A 19808-nucleotide genomic window follows, 5' to 3' on the forward strand; every position below is an offset into this window, starting at 1 on the left:
GCCACAAGCTTACTATTCTTATCAAGGTTCAGCCATTTTTCTTGAATAAATGCTTACTACAAAAGCTACAAGCCTTTGGTTAATTTCGAGTTTTGGAAAAGTTTTCCATAAAGTTTTGCCAAAATTCTGTTGCTTTTATCACAGGGCAAAATGTTGGAGGTCTTTACTCCACCATTTTTTTCTGCTATTAACTCCTCACTTTGTTTTAAAAATCCCAACCAGTTCTCTCCCCATGGCTTTTTGCTCCTATTGACAGTACTAGTACACAAAATATTTAAATGTCTTTAAATGAATATAAAAATAACATCTATATTATATATTGGTATGAGGTATAAAATGGCTTACAAAAAAAAAGACATAGTACCTATCTTCACAGAACTTACTGTCAGATATAAATGAAATCCTGTTACTACTTCAGAGTGTTACTTGACCTAATGAGTAAATCTCTAACATCTATCTCTTTCTTTGCGAGGTTACCTTTGCCTTGTTTTTTTGTTTTTGTTTTGTTTTTAATTTATTTATTTTTATTTTTGCCTGTGTAGGGTCTTCGGTGCTGTGCACGGGCTTCCTCTAGTTGCGGCGAGCGGGGGCTACATTTCGTTGCAGTGCGCGGGCTTCTCATTGCAGTGGCTTCTCTTGTTGTGGAGCACGGGCTCTAGGCATGCGGGCTTCAGTAGTCGTGGCTCGCAGGCTCTAAAGCGCAGGCTCAGTAGTTGTGGCGCACAGGCTTAGTTGCTCTGTGGCATGTGGGATCTTCCCGGACCAGGGCTGGAACCCGTGTCCTCTGTATTGGCAGGCGGATTCTTAACCACTGCGCCACCAGGGAAGTCCCTTTGTTTTTGTCTCTAAAAGAATTTTATGAGTTCAATTGTTTACTCATTCTCAACTGAGGAGAAATTATTTGGTCCAAATATCTGCAATGGTTTATGACTTGCCCTTGGCCCCAAACTCTAGTTGGATCTTTCTAGTATCTATAGAATCACAACATACTAATAGACACTATCTATCAGAACAATTCCTAGGCTTTCATCTAGATCAGCTCTACTGGTCTAAGAAACTATTATTTTCTACTGTCAACTCCCTCACTCTCAGAATAGATGCAGAACATGATAAATGACAACCTCAAGTATATATAGCCAACAGATCTCTTCTTGTCTAACTGATGCATTCAGTACTTTATTTATACGGACAGTATTTCTCAGGATACAGTGTACCATCCCTGAGTCATTTCCTCTTCCCACTACTGTCCAATTTTTCTCAAAGTTAATGTCTCCAAAGGGAAGAGTTAGGATGTAAATGAATAGAAGTACACAGGAGGCCTCAAAAAATACTGGAACACCTGATTAGACTTCTATTGGTACATTCTGTCTTCTGAACTAGGGGGCTGAAAGTGAGACTGAGATAAAAGATTTTCCTACCTACAATCAATTAAGTAAGCTTGTTTTATGTCTCGTAGCCACTAAGTGAGTTTTTAAAATCATAGCCATGCAGGTAGTGAAAATTTCTTCCAGTTCCTGGTTATAGGCTTCATAATCAATCCTAACATATGAGCATTTTGTGGTTCTTTTTTTCAGTGGCATCACAGTGGGAAATCAGGAGCAATTATATCGGGGCTTTAACTCAGTTACCATTAGATACTAGTTGGGTCCTCTTAAAATTAACAGAAAATCTGCGTAAGACCAGGGACAACTACTTTCTTTTTAATTTCTACACCTATAAAGATGTCTATTGACAAATCATGAACAATTTATATCTAAACTGAACCAAGTCAACTCCTGTGGACCAATCAATATGTTATCCCAACAATCAAAACCCCGCACCATACCAACTCTGTATCCTTATAATTTTCCACAGAAAATATTTATTCAGTTCCTCCACAGGATGCTATTCATTTTCTAAATCTGCAGTTCTATTGTGGTGATCTCACAGGGATGTTGTGGGATATTTTAAAATTCTAGAGAAAGAGTGATATGTAATATCTGGTGTACAGGACAAAAACTAATCGCTAAAGATAGTTTAAAGTTTCAACATTAGATACTGCTACATTCCTTTCAATGCTGCTGTCTGTATCTCTGCAGAGTTGGATTTTTGACGGTTTCTGTAACAAAAGCAATAAATGAGGGTGGTTGTGTCCAATCTCATCTCAAGGTTTGAGAAACTGTGCCCTAATAGCCACACATATCTCGTTAGCAAGTAATTATGCATATTTCTGAACAAAGTAAAATGTTTTCTTTCAAACACAAAACGAAAAATATTTTTGCTTATTAAGCTGTAAGATCAAAACGCTAAGTATTTTTATACCCTAATAACATAATAGCTTAGTGTCTGAAAAAATACTTCATGTATTTATATGCTGCTGATGATTTATATCCCCACGATGATGAGAAAAGAAATCACCCAAACACTAAGGTGACTGTGAACAGAGAAAACTTGGAAACCTTTGTCCTAGATGGAGTCCACTAACCCAAACAAGTAACTGTTCATACAATTTTCTTCAAATATTTATCAAATGTTTGAGTGTACACAATACATCTGACCAAATAACTCACCTATCTGAACCAGAGCCTGTGTCATGAAAATCTCCATGTTTCACTTAAAGATTAAAGAGCACTGAGCTTTCATATGTCATCCAGAATTAAACAGCCAATCCACAAATAAAATTTCAAAAAATAAAATTTTGAATAATTTCTGCATAATACCTGAGTGTGAGCTCTCAATGGTGGTGTCTGACTTGGAATCCAGAGATGAAGGAATTTGTCTTAATTGGGGAACATAGTACATCTTTGTACTACCAGAAGGCTTATATGGCAACAGTAAAGGCTGGCCTAAGGACATAAAGATCAGAATAATTAATAAGAAAACATTTATTAATTAACTGAACAAATATTAAGCACCTTTAATGTGCCAAGCAGTGGTCAAGATTCTTGGAATGTATCAGTAAACTAGCATTCTAGAAGAGGGAGATAGACAGTAAACAATTAGCATACTAAATAAGTAAATCATCTAGTATTTTTATAAATTATTAGTGACATAAAAAATTAGAAAATACTGGGACTTCCCTGGTGGTGCAGTGGGTTAAGAATCTGCCTGCCAATGCAGGGGACAGGGGTTCGATACCTGGTCTGGGAAGATCTCACATGCTGTGGAGCAACTAAGCCTGTGCACCACAACTACTGAGCCTGCGTGCCACAACTACCAAAGCCCGCCCGCCCTAGAGCCCGAGCGCCACAACTACTGAGCCCATGTGCCGCAACTACTGAAGCCCACGTGCTCTAGGGCCCTTGTGCTGCGAGTACTGAGCCCTCGTGCTGCAACTACTGAAGCCTGTGCGCCTAGAGCCCACGCTCTGCAACAGGAGAAGCCACCACAATAAGAAACCCATGCACCACAACGAAGAGTAGCCCCTACTCACCACAGCTAGGGAAAGCCCGTGTGCAGCAACAAAGACCCAAAACAGCCACTCCCCCCCCAAAAATTAGAAAATGCTGAGGAAGATTAGAAGTATTTGGGAAATTGCAGCAGGATGCAGTTTAAATAGAGTGGTAAGGGTAGGATTCATTGAGAAGACGACTTCCTAGCAATCTATTCCATATTTAGATGGCTCTAACTAAGAAACACTTTATCTTATATTGAACCCAAACCTGGTCGTTGTTAACCCCTACTACTGATCTTTGAAGGTTCTCCCTCCAGAGTCATAGAAAGTAAATCTAATTCTCTTCTATGTGGCAGATTTTCAAAATAAGTTTCCCATTAAAAAAGTATAACTTCTCAATATTAAAAAAATACACAGAAATAAAAAAGACAAAGTCTTACCACTCAAAGATAACTATTATTAATATTTTAATGTATTTCTACAGGTCTTTCCTCTGTATTTCTTATTTGTTTACATAGTTGTGTATAGTATGTATAATGTGGAATTCAGTTTTTCTACTTTACATTGATAATAAAATATTCATTTTATTTCCTATCGTCACATTTTTTATCATTCTACTACACATTAAGTGTATTTAACCCTTCTCATAATGTTAAAAATTTAGGCTGGATTAAATTTTCAATAATAAAGAATTCTGTAATAAAGACTTCCTGTTTATAGCATACCCATTCTCCCCTGCTGCCCCATTTCACATAAGTTTTCTGATTTCAGAGTGAAAAATTATGTCATTTATAAAGTTTCTTTTTTTTAAATACTAACTGCTAAAATTCTTTCTAAAATGTCTGTGACATGGTAGTAATTTGATTATTATAGAAGATGAAATCTTTTTCTTCTTCTTCTTATTTTTTTGCTTCATTGGGTCTTCATTGCTGCACGCGGGCTTTCTCTAGTTGCGGTGTGGGGGGGCTACTGTTCGTTGTGGTGCGCGAGCTTCTCACTCTTCTCACTGCAGTGGCTTCTCTTGTTGTGGAGCACAGGCTCTAGGCACGCAGGCTTCAGTAGTTGTGGAGCATGGGCTCAGTAGTTGTGGCTCGCAGGCTCTAGAGCACAGGCTCAGTAGTTGTGGCACACGGGCTTAGTTGCTCTGCGGCATGTGGGATCTTCCCGGACCAGGGCTCGAACCCGTGTCCCCTGCACTGGCAGGTGGATTCTTAACCACTGCGCCACCAGGGAAGTCCCTGAAATCTTTTTCTATACACTTGTTTTTCTTTCATGATGTGGTAGAAACTCTCTCTCTCTCTGTAACAGCATTTTGATATTTAGCTGGGTACATACTGCTCATCTGTACACTGTATTTCCCAATCTCCCTTGCAGACATGTATGGACATATGACTAAGTCTGGGCCCATAGGTCAAGGGTGAGAATAATGTCTGCAACTTCCAGGCATCCCATTAAAACACTCCACCGGCTGCTGCTAAAATTTATCCTCCCCATTACTCTTCTTTTCCAGTATTTTCTTTATTAGTCTTCCGGAAAAAACTTAAGATCAATTAAACAAGTTCAAAAGAACAATTCCATTAGAATTTTGAGTAGAATTACATTAGAGTTTAAATTCATTTGGGAATAAATGACATCTTTAAATATTCAATTTTCCCATTCAGAAATATCCCATCCCTCCTTTTAGTCTACTCTCCTTTTCTATGCCTACACAAAGGATTAGTATTGCCATCACATGAGTCCTATAAAATTCTTGTTTAGGTTACTCCTCAGTATTCATGGGGTTGTACTGCTCATTCAAATAGAATTTTGTAGATAGCTACCACTTCTCCTGATTAAACACAACAGCTTCTTCAGTTTATCCTTATGGACCATGGTCTTCTCTTGCATCCTGTAATCACCTCTAGATGGACTCCTAGTTGCCCATGTCTAGTTTATAAAAATCAAAATACTCTAGACAGAGTCTGATAGTCCCAGAGTAGAATGAGATCTCCTTCATTCTGGACGCAATAACAACTTTTATATTACTTAGAATTGTGTTACCATCCTTGACCACTCCATCATTCTGATGATTTGACATGGAATCCATATTACTAGTACCCTGCTTCCAACCAAGGAACTGACTTCATAGTGAAGGAAATGAGACAACAGGCTGATGCCTAAAGGGAGTCACTGTTCTCCTCACAAGCCTGATCACCCACAGCTATGGTAAACTCAAAAACAAAAAAGCGAGTGAACAATTTACTGATAACTGTCATGGCACAAGCTGGGAGGCATCACTTTCTGAGGCTGGAATGCTAGCTTGCCAAATACGGCATGTGCTCAGAACCACATATGGCACTTGCCTATCCTACAGACAGAATGCATATATTTAGGAACAAAGGCAGAAGCCTTTAAAATCTTTTGCTTTCTATCTCTGTGACTCTGCTTTGTTTGATGGAAGATCTTAGAAATAAGGGAGGGGCACTTCTACCGGGAGACAGGAGCCATCTAGTCATTTTACATTCTTTATGTCACTGAAACAATACAGGGAATAGGATGCCATAGTGTTGACTAAAACTACAATTGACCTTAACTATCAGGGAGAAATAAGGTTACCTTAAAAGAAGAAAGTCAGTAGGAGTATGGCTTACACCTAGGGGACCACTTTACCAAGCCTGGTCATAGAAATTAACAAAAAATGACCTTAAACCTATGCAGGGCTAGCAAAGCCTTAGACTACTTAGGAATACTTGTACCAACCTATCAGGCAAAGCCCCAGCCAATGAGAACCTGGCTGAATTCAAGGAGAATGAAGAAATGTATAGAGGCTGGAAGAATTTAAATAACAGGAAAAATAGGCTGTAGCCTCTACTTCTCTTTGGACGTTGCTGTAGTCATTATTGTTAGAATATTGACTTAGTAGTTTTCTTCCTCCACCAGTGTATATAAAGCTTGGTGGTGATGGTTAAATTTACCATTTAGTTCAAAGTTTGCAGAAAATGGACAACAACAATTGGGCAGAATTACAATGGACCCAGGGCAAGAATGGCTACCATGTGGAGATGGAGAATTCAGAGGCAAGATAAGTGGCTTTTTGAAATTCTCAACAACTTTCTGTTTGGATGCAGAAGTCTTAAAGTTACTTTGGACTGCCTATCTCTGGGGGAAGAAGCGACTATTCAGCAAATAATGGTTGTTCCTGGGAGAGAAAGAAAGGACTGCAGAAGGGTAAAGAAGAAAGTCCAACCATAAACTTTATTCCTTCAAAAAACTTGCAAATGGAACTAAATATAAACATATAGCATATTACTCTTAATTTGTTAATTCAGAGCAGTGGACACATAGTCATAAATTCAACATGCTATTCTGTATACTTTTAAAATATTTTTAAAATTTTACTTCTGAATCCACAGAGTTAAAAATCTTTTATTATTAAACCAAATAATATTTCTCTTTTAAAGGAGTCTTTTCTACCAAGTACCTGTATGTAAAGGTAAGACCGTGAACTGTGGGCTCTATGTAGACCGATCCATTTGATGTCAGAAGAGGTATAAAATACACTTTCACAGTTGGATTTCCTCTCCTGTGCTCTGCCACCAACATGAAAACAGCATACCCAGAGTAGCCTGGGTTTCAGTACAAGGCATGTGGAACAGACCCAAACCGTTTTTGCATCCTGATGCCAAACTCCAACTGACTCATAAGCCCATGAGTGAGGAAAGCAAATGTCTGTTGTTATAAAGCACTGAGATTTTCGAGGTTCTTATACAGTATCACGGTGGCAATAGGTAACTGACACATTAAAGGTGTTCTGTGTGATATTGATTAGACTATACATTTGGGGGGCATAATTTTATATCACAATAAAAATGTATAAGAAATATAACCATCTCGGGTTTCCCTGATAGCGCAGTGGTTAAGGATCCGCCTGCCAATGCAGGGGACACGGGTGCCAGCCCTGGTCCGGGAAGATCCCCCATGCCGCGGAGCAACTAAGCCCATGTGCCACAACTACTGAGCCTGCGCTCTAGAGCCCGCGAGCCACAACTACTGAGCCCATGCACCGAAGCCCACGCGCCTAGAGCCCGTGCTCCACCACAAGAGAAGCCACCGCAATGAGAAGCCCGTGCACCGCAACGAAGAGTAGCCCCCGCTCGCCGCAACTAGAGAAAGGCTGCACGCAGCGATGAAGACCCAACACAGCCAAAAATAAAATAAATAAAAGTAAAAAAAAAAAAAAAGAAAAGAAATATAACCATTTCAACATATAAATGTATTTATTCAAATTAAATTCAGTGCAATTTACATGTGGAACTAAGCAATTTTCTTTATACATTTAGGCATATTCCATTTATACCTACAGACAGGTAAACTTTTTGCACAAGTAGGAAAACTTAAAATATATTTTGAATAGATTTGTACAAACTGTTGAATACTTTAAAATTAGTAATTGAAAGTTCCCACCCTCATTTGGAGGTAGAATGGGAACTTAACTTTCCAGTTACTGGTCTGAAAAAGAAAATAACTTGCTATAATTTTGAATGTTATATAGTATAAGCACTATAAAAATATCACTGTCATGATAGCATAGGAACACTCTAAATGTAGACCTTATGGTAGAAATTGCTAGCTGTTCACCAAAACTCATTTCTTCTTCATCCTGGAAAGCACAGCTAAACTATTCCTAGTCAGTGGAAAGTGATGTGGGCCACACCTAGGCCTAGCCCATAAAAGCCTCCCAACATGTGCTCCTCCATGCTTTTCGTCCCTTCCAGTTGACTATGATGATGAATCCAAGGTTCCATGTTTTAAAGAAAGCAGAGTCACAGTCAACCTGGGTCCCTGCTCAACGTTTCTTGAGCAAGAAATAGACTGGTATTGTGTTTGCTATCTGTTCACTGTATCATGCAAAACAATAGTAAAAGAAACAATGCCAAATAGTTATCTACCTCCCTAAAATTGAACCTCTATAGTTTTTATGTTTTCATGAACTACTTGCATTCTTATGACAAGTATTATGAGTTGAAAATACGTCAGCCACAAGTAGCATGAGTTTCACATAGGTTGTTAACTTCACTAGAAATTGAAGTAAAAACATAATAAATTATATTCTCTTCATAGCTATGTAAATAAAAGATGTTTTAATCATGTACAACCTAATGCTTAAAATTAAAATTAGGTTTTCTAACTAGAAAGACCCAATCAAGAAATTTCTTAGTTAATGACACACAAAAGTTGGTAATGTGACCTAAAATTCTCTTACCATCTGTGCCATGAAGAACAGTAATCTGTTGGACTGAAGATGATGAAGCAAACTTGACAGGAACTTTGCCCAACTTCTGTGTACTGAGGTCTGGAATATCATGTCCACGATCTTCAGCATTAACAAAAATCTCAGATGAAAACATGGTTTTTCCTGGACTCTCTGTTGTTATCTGAGTGACTGCATCAGATGATAATTTTCCAGAGAAGGGAGAAAACGGGGTCTTAATCTCCTTTGGTGATCTGAACAAAAAAGAGAAAGCACACAGCAGGTCATATCCTTGGCTTATCAAATACTGTAATTTCTTTCCAAATGTGGCTTCAATATTTTTTGGAGACACATCCAACTCAAATGGTTAAGTTATTTCTGCAGTACCCTGTGCTTTTTTACATACTTATTACAGGGTGATCATGCATGAGTTTACTTTTACTTATTTTAAAATCTACTTTTATTTTGGATTTAGAATGCTATTATATAAGGAAAGGGTACTTTTCAGTTGAAGTGGAAAGATATCCATTAAAAAATAATTACTGGAAGTCCACTATAAATTAGGGGACTATGCTAAACGCATAGAGTGTACAAAAATAAAAAAGAAACAGAGCCTTTCCTCAAAAAGTTTATATGTCAGTGGGGGAACCAGAGGTTTTTAAGGTTGTAATTATGTATATAGATTATAAAGAATCCATATTAAAACATAATGGAGTAAATAAATGAGTGTATAAATAAATAAATAATAGGAGGGAGGGAGAAGACAAATCTTGCCAACAGAAGAATTCCATATGTAGGTAACCTCCCCCCCGCCCCCCCCCGGCATCCATCTCCTCCCCAAGGAGGTGGAGGTGAAGCTTAATCTTCCCCTTAAGTCCAGTCCTGGGCTGGCCTTAATGATTGAATTCCAGAGACAGTATAAAATGGGAGAAAAAGTAACTTTACAGTGGAGAAACCAAGCAAACACCATGTTATGCAAGTGATGATGTTTCACATCACCAGTGATGTCACGGAGACACTACATACTCTCTGTTATGATGTGATGAGACGGTTACTTCGCTTCTGCGGTATTCTTTGTCAAAACCTATAACTCCAGTCGAATCATGAGAAAAACATCAGCCAAACCCAGACTGAGAACAATTCTACAAAATATCAGACAAATATTCCTCAAGACTGTCAAAATCATGAAAAACAAGGAAGGAATGAGGAACTGTCATAGACCAGAGAAGACTAAGGAGACATGACAACTAACTAAGTGGAATGTGATATACTGGATTGGGTCCTAGAACAGAAAAAGGTCATTAACAGGAAAACTGGTGAAATCCAAAAAAAGTCTTAAGTTTAGTTAATAGTAATGTATAAATGTTGGCTTTTTAATTTTGAAAAATATACTATGGTAGTATAAGATGTTAGCAATAGGAAAAACTGGGAGAGAGGTAAAGGGAACTCTGTTTGTATCTTTTCTGCAGATTTGAAATTATTTGAAAATGAAAAAGGTCATTTTTAAAAAATGGAGTAATACTGTATTGTATTATATCACAGAAGAAGAAGACCTTTTAAAAGGTCTTTTAAATCTCTACCCTCTATATACTATTCACTAATTAAAAGGACAATTATGAGAAAAGAAAATAGGCCCATCTCCCTTATGTATACAGAAGCAAAAATCATACACAAAATGTTAGACAATCAAATGTAGAGTGTGTGAGTGAGTGAATGTGTGTGTGTGTGTGTGTGTGTGTGTGTGTGTGTGTGAATTCCTACCAAGTTGTTTTACTCCAGAAATGCAAGGTGAGTTAACATTCAAATATCAATAAATGTCATGCACCACATCCATAAAATAAAGGAGAAAATGTATATGATCATATCAGTATAGTCAGATAAAGCATTTGATAAAATTCAATAATTATGTATGATTAAAAACTCATAGCAAAGGGAAACTACAAAAAACTTTAGAGCCACCATCCTATTTATAGTGAAATGTGGAGAACGTCCACTGTAAGATTAGGAACAAAATAAGAATGCCAACTCTTACCTTTTCTATTCAACCTATTAGTAAAAGTATTAAATGGCATTAGCAGTAAGGCAGGAAAAAGAAATCAGAAATATAAGGCTAAGAAAGGAAGAAATCATACTGTCACTTTCCATAGTTGATATAATTAAGGATACAGAAAATCCAAAACCATCTACAGATAACTTATTAGAATATCAGTTAGTTTTTAGAAGAGTTGCCAGATAAGAGACCAAACATTAAAAAATTCCACTAACATTTTTCTGTGTCTGAAAAGTTATAAAATTAAAAACTAAAAAATATGCCATCTACATTATCATCAAAACATCATATACCTAATAATAAGTGTAATAAAAAATGTAAGAACCCTATTAGAATAGAAAACTATTGATATATCATAGAGAGAAATTAAAGGTGATCTAAATAGGATTTCTGCTTTGAGGCAGGATGTATAGGCATACCTCACTTTATTGCACTTCACTTTATTGTACCTTGCAGATAATGCTTTTTTTTTTTTTTTTTTTTTTTTTTTTTTTTTACAAATTGAAGGTTTGTGGCAACCCTGTGTCAAGCAGCTCTACTGGTGGTGCCATTTTTCCAACAGCATTTGCTCACTTCGTGTCTCTATGTCATGTTTTGGTAAGTCTCACAATATTTCAAACTTTTTCACTATTATACTTGTTACATGATCTGTGATCAGTGATCTTTGATGTTACTATTGCAAAAAGATTACAGCTTGCTGAAGGCTCAGATGATGGGTAGCATTCTTAAAGTCTACTTTCAAATTAAGATATGTACTTTTTTTAGACATAATGCTATTGCACACTTAATAGACTACAGTATAGCATAAACATAACTTTTACATGCACTGGGAAACCAAACAACTCGTGTGACTTGCTTTCTTATGATATTCTCCTTATTGTGGTGTCTGGGACCAAAGCCATATCTCCATAATAATATGCCTGCACTAGGTAGGCACAGGCCATCACTCCTGCTGCAACGAGCAAACAAACTTGAATAAAAGATCATCGAGCTAAGGAAGCAATCAAGAAACAATATCAACTAATATGCTAGAGAGGGACATTTAGAGATTTGGAGCAGGGGTTTGGTGTAGGGAGACATACTCCACTGGAAAAGAGAAATCACCATATCTTTTGATGAACTCACTTGCTGGCATGATGGAGTGAAATCTAGCAGAATGTCAAGCCGATTTCCCCCACAGGACATTTCCTTAGTGTCAGGGTGGTATAGGATGATGGGGGACTGAGCCAAGAAAGCAGAGTGAAATTTCCTGCACAGTCATGGCACTAACAAACCAAATCCCGCTAGATAAAGGGGCCTGTGACAATCATTAGGTCTCCTCTTCAAGACATTTGCCAGTTTTTGAACCTATATAAAGCAGGAAGCTAAATACCTAATGCCTGAGGGAGAGAACTTTCCAAAGTGAGGAATTAGAGACCTACCAGACTCACAGTAAAAACCCAGAAGTGCCATCCCCAAGAAGGGGGCTGAGTCAGAAAAAGTGAAGTCATCTGCAATGTTTCAGTGTTTATGAGACAAATTTTCACTGAGAAAGTGTAACGGCAACAAATACATAGCTGGTCTCTCCTTACATTTGCCATACTCTGAAGCTGTGAGAACTGAGAGCCTAAAGAGCTGAATTCAAACATCTGAAAGACTGAAGTCAATAACTGACTGTATTTATTGAAGAATCAAAGACCTGTCAGGCTCACAGCAAAAATCCAGGGAGGCCACAAATTAGGAAAAATCATAGGTAGGATGAGACAACTAAAGCTCCAACCCAGTTCTGACCTAGTAAAATTCCTGAAATGACTGAAATGATCAGCCACTCTGATTAACAGAGAAAAGGGTAAATCTTCTCTGGTGCAAAGTAATAGCATCTTCAGTCTCTATGAATTTTTTATTCACCACGTCCAGCACACAATCAAAAATTATGAAATTCCTGAAGCAGGAAAAAGTGACTAAAACTTAAGACAAAAAAAAAAAAAAAAAAAAAAACCAAGAAAAATTGATTTAGAGGGAATTCAGATTCTGGAGTTAGCACAGAACTTTAAAATGACTATATTGAGAGTAAAAGATGGGGATTAATAGATTAAAATATGGAGAATCTCAACAGAAAATTGGAATCAATTTTAAAAAATCAAATACAGATAAATGAAAAATAAGAAAACTGATCCCCAGCAGACCTTAGGGAATACTAGAAGAAATTTTTTTGGGCTGAAGTAAAATGGCCCAACATAGAACAGAGCTGGGCTCTCGGTCCCATATTGAACTCGAGTTGGAAGAGGCGAGTCCGGTCTCAAAACGGAGGTAAAACCGCCGCCCGGTCGCCCCCAGCCCGACTCCGGCCGCCGCCGCCGCCGGGGGGAGGAGGGCCATGATCCAAAGGAACCAGAACAGTTGAGAAAACTGTTTATTGGTGGTCTGAGCTTTGAAACTACAGACGATAGCTTAAGAGAACATTTTGAGAAATGGGGCACACTTACAGATTGTGTGGTGATGAGAGACCCCCAGACAAACCGTTCCAGGGGCTTTGGTTTTGTGACTTACTCTTGGGTTGAAGAGGTGGATGCAGCAATGTGTGCTCGACCACACAAGGTTGATGGGCGTGTAGTGGAACCAAAGAGAGCTGTTTCTAGAGAGGATTCTGTAAAGCCTGGTGCCCGTCTAACAGTGAAGAAAATTTTTGTTGGTGGTATTAAAGAAGATACAGAAGAATGTAATTCGAGAGACTACTTTGAAAAGTATGGCAAGATTGAAACCATAGGAGTTATGGAAGACAGGCAGAGTGGAAAAAAGAGAGGATTTGCTTTTGTAACTTTTGATGATCATGATACAGTTGATAAAATTGTTGTTCAGAAATACCACACTATTAATGGGCATAATTGTAAGTGAAAAAGGCCCTTTCTAAACAAGAAATGCAATCTGCTGGATCACAGAGAGGTCGTGGAGGTGGATCTGGCAACTTTATGGGTCGTGGAGGAAACTTTGGAGGTGGTGGAGGTAACTTTGGCCGTGGTGGAAACTTTGGTGGAAGAGGAGGCTATGGTGGTGGAGGTGGTGGCAGCAGAGGTAGTTATGGAGGAGGTGATGGTGGATAAAACGGATTTGGAGGCGACGGTGGTAACGATGGTGGTGGTCCTGGTTACAGTAGTAGAGGAGGCTATGGTGGTGGTGGACCAGGATATGGAAACCAAGATGGTGGATATGGTGGCGGTGGTGGAGGATATGATGCTTACAATGAAGGAGGAAATTTTGGAGGTAACTATGGTGGTGGTGGTGGGAGCTATAATGATTTTGGAAATTATAGTGGACAACAGCAATCAAATTATGGACCCATGAAGGGGGGCAGTTTTGGTGGAAGAAGCTCGGGAAGTCCCTATGGTGGTGGTTATGGATCTGGTGGTGGAAGTGGTGGATATGGTAGCAGAAGGTTCTCAAAACTCAGAAGAAAAGGGCTACAGTTCTTAGCAGGAGAGAGAGCGAGGAGTTGTCAGGAAAGCTGCAGGTTACTTTGAGACAGTCGTCCCAAATGCATTAGAGGAACTGTAAAAACCTGCCGCAGAAGGAACGATGATCCATAGTCAGAAAAGTTACTGCAGCTTAAACAGGAAACCCTTCTTGTTCAGGACTGTCCTAGCCACAGTTTGCAAAAAGTGCAGCTATTGATTCATGCAACGGAGGGTCAATTAGATGTACATTCCTGAGGTCTTTTATCTGTTGTAGCTTTGTCTTTTTCTTTTCATTACATCAGGTATATTGCCCTGTAAATTGTGGTAGTGGTACCAGGAATAAAAAATTAAGGAATTTTAAACTTTTCAATATTTGTGTAGTTCAGTTTTTCTACATTTTAGTACAGAAACTTTAACAAAATGCAGTTTTGAAGGTGTTTCCTTGTGAGTTAACAAGTAAAGAAGATCATTGTTCATTAATATTTTGTATGAATTTTGCTAAAGTTAACTGTAAAGAAACACCTGCTGACTTGCAGTTTAAGGGGATCTATTCTCCCCATTTCCAAACCATGAAATGAATGGGCTCTGACATGTGGAGAGAATAGATATTTGTATGTTTGCAATGTGTGTTTTAGATAATAGAATTGGGTATTTAAATTAGCATATTTGTGAATTTAATAGCTTTAAGATTTACTTCAAATGAAAAATCTCAGAATTCAAAAAAAAAAAAACAAAAGAACAGAGCTGGGAGCGCGATTGGCGCTGCCTGCGGGGGAGGAGCGCCGCCGCCGCCGCGAGCTGGGAGCTCGATTGGCGCTCCCTGCGGGGGAGGAGCGCCGCCGCCGCCGCCGCCGCGAGCTGGGAGCTCGACTGGCGCTCCCTGCGGGGGAGGAGCGCCGCCGTCGCCGCCGCGAGCCGGGAGCTCGATTGTCGCTGCCTGCGGGGGAGGAGCGCCGCCGCCGCGAGCTGGGAGCTCGCTTGGCACTGCCTGCGGGGGAGGAGCGCCGCCGCCGCCGCCGCGAGCTGGATTGGCGCTGCCTGCGGGGGAGGAGCGCCGCCGCGGCCGCCGCCGCGAGCTGGGAGCTCGTTTGGCGCTGCCTGCGGGGGAGGAGCGCCGCCGCCGCCGCCGCCGCGAGCTGGGAGCTCCATTGGCGCTGCCTGCGGGGGAGGAGCGCCGCCGCCGCCGCCGCCGCCGCCGCCGCCGCGAGCTGGGAGCTCGACTGGCGCTCCCTGCGGGGGAGGAGCGCCGCCGCTGCCGCCGCCGCGAGCTGGGAGCTCGATTGGCGCTGCCTGTGGGGGAGGAGCGCCGCCGCCGTCGCCGCCGCGAGCTGGGAGCTCGCTTGGCGCTGCCTGCGGGGGAGGAGCGCCGCCGCCGCGAGCTGGGAGCTCGCTTGGCACTGCCTGCGGGGGAGGAGCGCCGCCGCCGCCGCCGCCGCCGCGAGCTGGATTGGCGCTGCCTGCGGGGGAGGAGCGCCGCCGCCGCCGCCGCCGCGAGCTGGGAGCTCGTTTGGCGCTGCCTGCGGGGGAGGAGCGCCGCCGCCGCCGCCGCGAACTGGGAGCTCGATTGGCGCTGCCCTGCGGGGGAGGAGCGCCGCCGCCGCCGCCGCCGCCGCCGCCGCCGCCGCCACGAGCTGGGAGCTCGATTGGCGCTGCCTGCGGGGGAGGAGCGCCGCCGCCGCGAGCTGGGAGCTCGGTTGGCGCTGCCTGCGGGGGAGGAGCGCCGCCGCCGCCGCCGCGAGCTGGGAGCTCGACTGGCGCTCCCTGCGGGGGAGGAGCGCCGCCGTCGCCGCCGCGAGCCGGGAGCTCGATTGTCGCTGCCTGCGGGGGAGGAGCGCCGCCGCCGCGAGCTGGGAGCTCGCTTGGCACTGCCTGCGGGGGAGGAGCGCCGCCGCCGCCGCCGCCGCCGCGAGCTGGATTGGCGCTGCTTGCGGGGGAGGAGCGCCGCCGCCGCCGCCGCGAGCTGGGAGCTCGATTGGCGCTGCCTGCGGGGGAGGAGCGCCGCCGCGGCCGCGAGCTGGGAGCTCGATTGGCGCTGCCTGCGGGGGAGGAGCGCCGCCGCCGTCGCCGCCGCGAGCTGGGAGCTCGATTGGCGCTGCCTGCGTGGGAGGAGCGCCGCCGCCGTCGCCGCCGCGAGCTGGGAGCTCGATTGGCGCTGCCTGCGTGGGAGGAGCGCCGCCGCCGCCGCCGCCCCCGCCGTCGCAGTCGTCGTGAGTGAAGAAGCGCCTCGGTGACGCCTGGTGAGGGCCCTCGCCGACGCCTGGGCTTACCTGCCGCCCGGCCAGCTCCGCTCGTTTCCTGTCCCCCGCGGCCCGGCGCGGGGCAGGCCTGCCAGGGCCATGGAGGACGAGGTGGTCCGCATTGCCAAGAAGATGGACAAGATGGTGCAGAAGAAAAACGCGGTGAGCGCGGCGGGCGGCGCGGGCCGGAGGGAGGCCGGGCGGCGGGCGGGGGCCAGTCGGCCTGAGGGGGCTCCCGGCCCGCGGTGAGCGCGGCGGGTGCTGCGAGACGGCGGCGAGGCCCGCGCTCTGGGGAGGGGTTCCTGGGGAGGGGGGAGCTTCGTGTCCCGCGGCCGCGTCCCGGGCAGGGGTTCTGGGGGGCGTCCTGTCCCGCAGCTGCGTCCCGGGCAGGGGTCTGGGGGGCGTCCTGTCCCGCAGCTGCGTCCCGGGCAGGGGTTCTGGGGGGCGTCCTGTCCCGCGGCCGCGTCCCGGGGAGGGGGTCCTGGGGGGGTCCCGGGGAGGGCGTCCGGTCCCGCGGCCACCGGCGCTGGGATCCGCCCTGGGCGCCCGAGGCCCCTCGTGATTAGCGCAGCCCGGTAAACTCTATGGAGGCATCCTCCTCATTATTTTAAACGTGACGGTGGTAAAGCCTCGCTGGTTTAGCTGAAGAGTGCAGAGAGCCCTCCCTGTTTGAAAGAATTGGTTCTCTTTCCCGGGCTCATTGGCCAGCAGCGAGAAAACAACATCAAACAGAGGTTTGTGATCAGTTTTAGACATGAAACTGTTCAAGCAAAACGTGAATTTCCTGGATCTTATTTTTGAGGAAGGCTGAACATTCCCTTGATTGTCTCAACTCCCCTGCATGTTTGCTTAGCAATTAAAAAAGGTGAACTACGCCAGTGTACTTGGCAAGTTGCTAAACTTTTTGGAAAAAGTGGATCTTGTTAGGCCGCGGAGTGCGGGGAGCTGTGTTTAAGGCATTGCCGCCGACGAGGCTGTGCTGCCGGCTGGATTTGGACACATGTCGTTGCTGGTCCTCTCAGTGGTTTACAGTTGCTACCGGTGGCGTTTTCTGTTACTGATAACGTGTGCACGTGAACGTGGTCTCTTGCGGTTTGTATGAGGTGCTCCAGTTTCTGCATTTCTTTCCACCTGTGTGGGCCACTCTCAGTCCCTTGCTTCCGAGTCGTCTGTATTTTCAGCTAAACTTCTGAAATTCTAAGTCCAACGAATGTGAAGGAGAGAAGGGCTGCTCTGATTTGCACAGCACTTTGGAGTTACAAAGCGTTTGTGCAGAATTCTTTGGGGACTCACGACAGCTGTGTTGCATTCATTTTACAGAATAAGAAACTGAGTCAGACCAAGCAGTTCACCTCCTTAAATGAAGTGTGCGTTGTGGATTAAGCCAGGACCCGAGTTTTCTGCTGGGCAGCATGCAGAAGTAGTGTTAAACACCGAATTCTTAAGACTTCAGACTTGGTGTGCGCCTCTTTTCCTTTAACAGGTGCATTGCCCGGCGTGTAATTTCATACCCTGTTCATCTGTCTTTGCAATTTTGGCTTTTTAAAGGATTTCCTGTTTGTTTTCTGTTGCAGACGTTGCCGGTGCCATTTATTTTTTCTGTTGATACAGGCCTTTCATTCCTCACTGCAAGTGATGAGTTCTGTATATTTGATTGGCTGAACGTTTCTGTTATTCTGTTTAAACTGGCAAGTTTTTTTTCTTTGCCTAGAGAACCCTAGACTCCCCTAGTAGAAGCTGGCTCCTAGGGAAAAAGGCCGTTTCTTGGGTAATTTTTTTCTCGAACTCAGGCTATAAAATGTGTACCTTTTAATCATCTAGTGCACTAGGTGTTTTTGTTTGTTTCCTTTCCTTGAAATAGACGTTTCCTAGAAATGAGGAATTCCTTAGTGAGCAAGTATGGAGAAGACCAGTTTGTATTTATCTGCAGTTCTCAAATTATAAACATATAATGCGTCAGCAGGAGAATGAGGATAAGCTCCACAGATGATCCTCAAGTCTCACTTTTCTTTTCAAATCTTATATTTCTAGTAGTACAGAACTTTACCAATATAAAAACTTGCCCCCCCCCCCAAAAAAAAGAACACAACTGCAGGAAAGAACAAAGAGCACTTAAAGTGTGTGTGTGTCTAATATATACATGTACATATACCCAGGTACATACACCTTTATATTTATATGTTATTTTGTAAATAAGTGACAATAATAATGTCTTGTGGAGATGTAGAACAGAAGTATACAACGAAAGCACAAACAGCAGGAGGGGCAAATGGAGTTAAACTGTTCAACCTCCATGGGATGGTTCCATGGAGGAGGCAGAGAGGGGGATGGGATCCTCGAAGAGCTGCTGAAGACCTTGCATTTTTTGCAGATCTCTTTAGAATGCTACTTGCATATTGTGCTCTCACTGAATGCACCTGGCTGAGCTATGGCACATTAGCACGGTAAACATTTGTCAGATTTGCCCTAGTCAGAAAATTTTCTATACCTGCCATCCTGCTTGGCACTTAAAAAAAAAATTTTTTTTTTTTAAGCTCTCTATGATATAGGGATGATGGGTGAAGAAGGTAGGCTGCAGGGTAATATGTAGTATGTATGATCCCATTTTGATACAGTAAACAGAAAGTATTAAATGCATGCCTGTTTGTATGAGCAGTGAGTTTGCATGGTTATCTCAAGAGGGAGGGAATGGGACGGGTAGAGAAAGAGACTGACCACAGACTATTGTTTTACTTGTTACAAGAGGCATGTGTTGCCTTCATTTCTGATTAAACTTTTTGTGTACAGATTATTGTAGGTTTACATGCAGTTGTAAGAAATAATAGTGCGATAGCTCCTGTGTGTCCTTTACCCAGTTTTCCCCAATGGTAACATCTTACAGAATCATAGTATACTGTCACAACCTGGGTATTGCCATTGACACAGTCAAGATAGAGAACATTTCCATCCCACAGGATCTCTCCTGATGCCATTTTATAGCCACTGCTGCTCCCCCACTCCCCACCAAATCATAGTGATCTGATAGTGCAGTGGATAAAGTTGCAATAAAGTTTTTGTGCAGATGATCAAGGGAAAATACCCCCTGGGGAAGATGGCCCATCTCCCACTCCCCCGGCCCTATCTGTCCCTGGCAACCTGTCATTTCAAGAATGTTATGTGGGACTTCCCTGGTGGCGCAGCGGTTAAGAATCTGCCTGCCATTGCAGGGGACATGGGTTTGATCCCTTGTCCGGGAAGATCCCACATGCCGCGGAGCAGCTAAGCCCATGCGCCACAACGACTGAGCCTGCGCTTTAGAGCCCGGGAGCCACAACTACTGAGCCCACGTGCCACAACTACTGAAGCCCGCGTGCCTAGAGCCCGTGCTCTGCAACAAGAGAAGCCACCGCAGCGAGAAGCCCGCACACTGCAACAAAGAGTAGCCCCCGCTCGCCGCAACTAGAGAAAGCCCACACGCAGCAACGAAGACCCAACGCAGCCAAAAATA

General features: G+C 43.4%; 1 protein-coding gene, 1 long non-coding RNA gene and 1 pseudogene across 3 annotated transcripts in view; 1 reads left to right on the forward strand and 2 right to left on the reverse strand.

Annotated features, from left to right (window-relative positions):
• Window positions 1-1148: 1148 nt before the first annotated feature.
• LOC309622029 lies at window positions 1149-8755 on the reverse strand. Its single transcript, XR_014240443.1, has 2 exons — window positions 8616-8755; window positions 1149-2825 (listed from the first exon to the last, which is right to left on the reverse strand). It is a non-coding gene; the product is annotated as an uncharacterized lncRNA (long non-coding RNA).
• A 4148-nt stretch (window positions 8756-12903) lies between these two features.
• LOC309622024 (heterogeneous nuclear ribonucleoprotein A3 pseudogene) lies at window positions 12904-14103 on the forward strand (annotated as a pseudogene). Its single transcript has 2 exons — window positions 12904-14065; window positions 14097-14103. The product of its transcript is annotated as a heterogeneous nuclear ribonucleoprotein A3 pseudogene (transcript).
• Window positions 14104-14284: 181 nt separating this feature from the next.
• The window catches only part of LOC309622026 (uncharacterized protein), a gene marked incomplete at its 5' end in the record, with an annotated part of 51350 nt that continues 45826 nt past the window's right edge, over window positions 14285-19808 (reverse strand). Inside the window, 3 exons of the mRNA XM_082409240.1 lie at window positions 14285-15374; window positions 15542-15590; window positions 15715-16158. Of these exons, the coding sequence (XP_082265366.1) occupies window positions 14801-15374; window positions 15542-15590; window positions 15715-16158 (1067 nt within the window). The 3' untranslated portion in view covers window positions 14285-14800. The remainder of the gene's footprint in view (window positions 15375-15541; window positions 15591-15714; window positions 16159-19808) is intronic.

This window comes from Balaenoptera borealis, assembly GCF_965194805.1.
Source record: "Balaenoptera borealis genome assembly, contig: HAP1_SCAFFOLD_1415, whole genome shotgun sequence".
Classification (NCBI taxonomy): domain Eukaryota; kingdom Metazoa; phylum Chordata; class Mammalia; order Artiodactyla; family Balaenopteridae; genus Balaenoptera; species Balaenoptera borealis.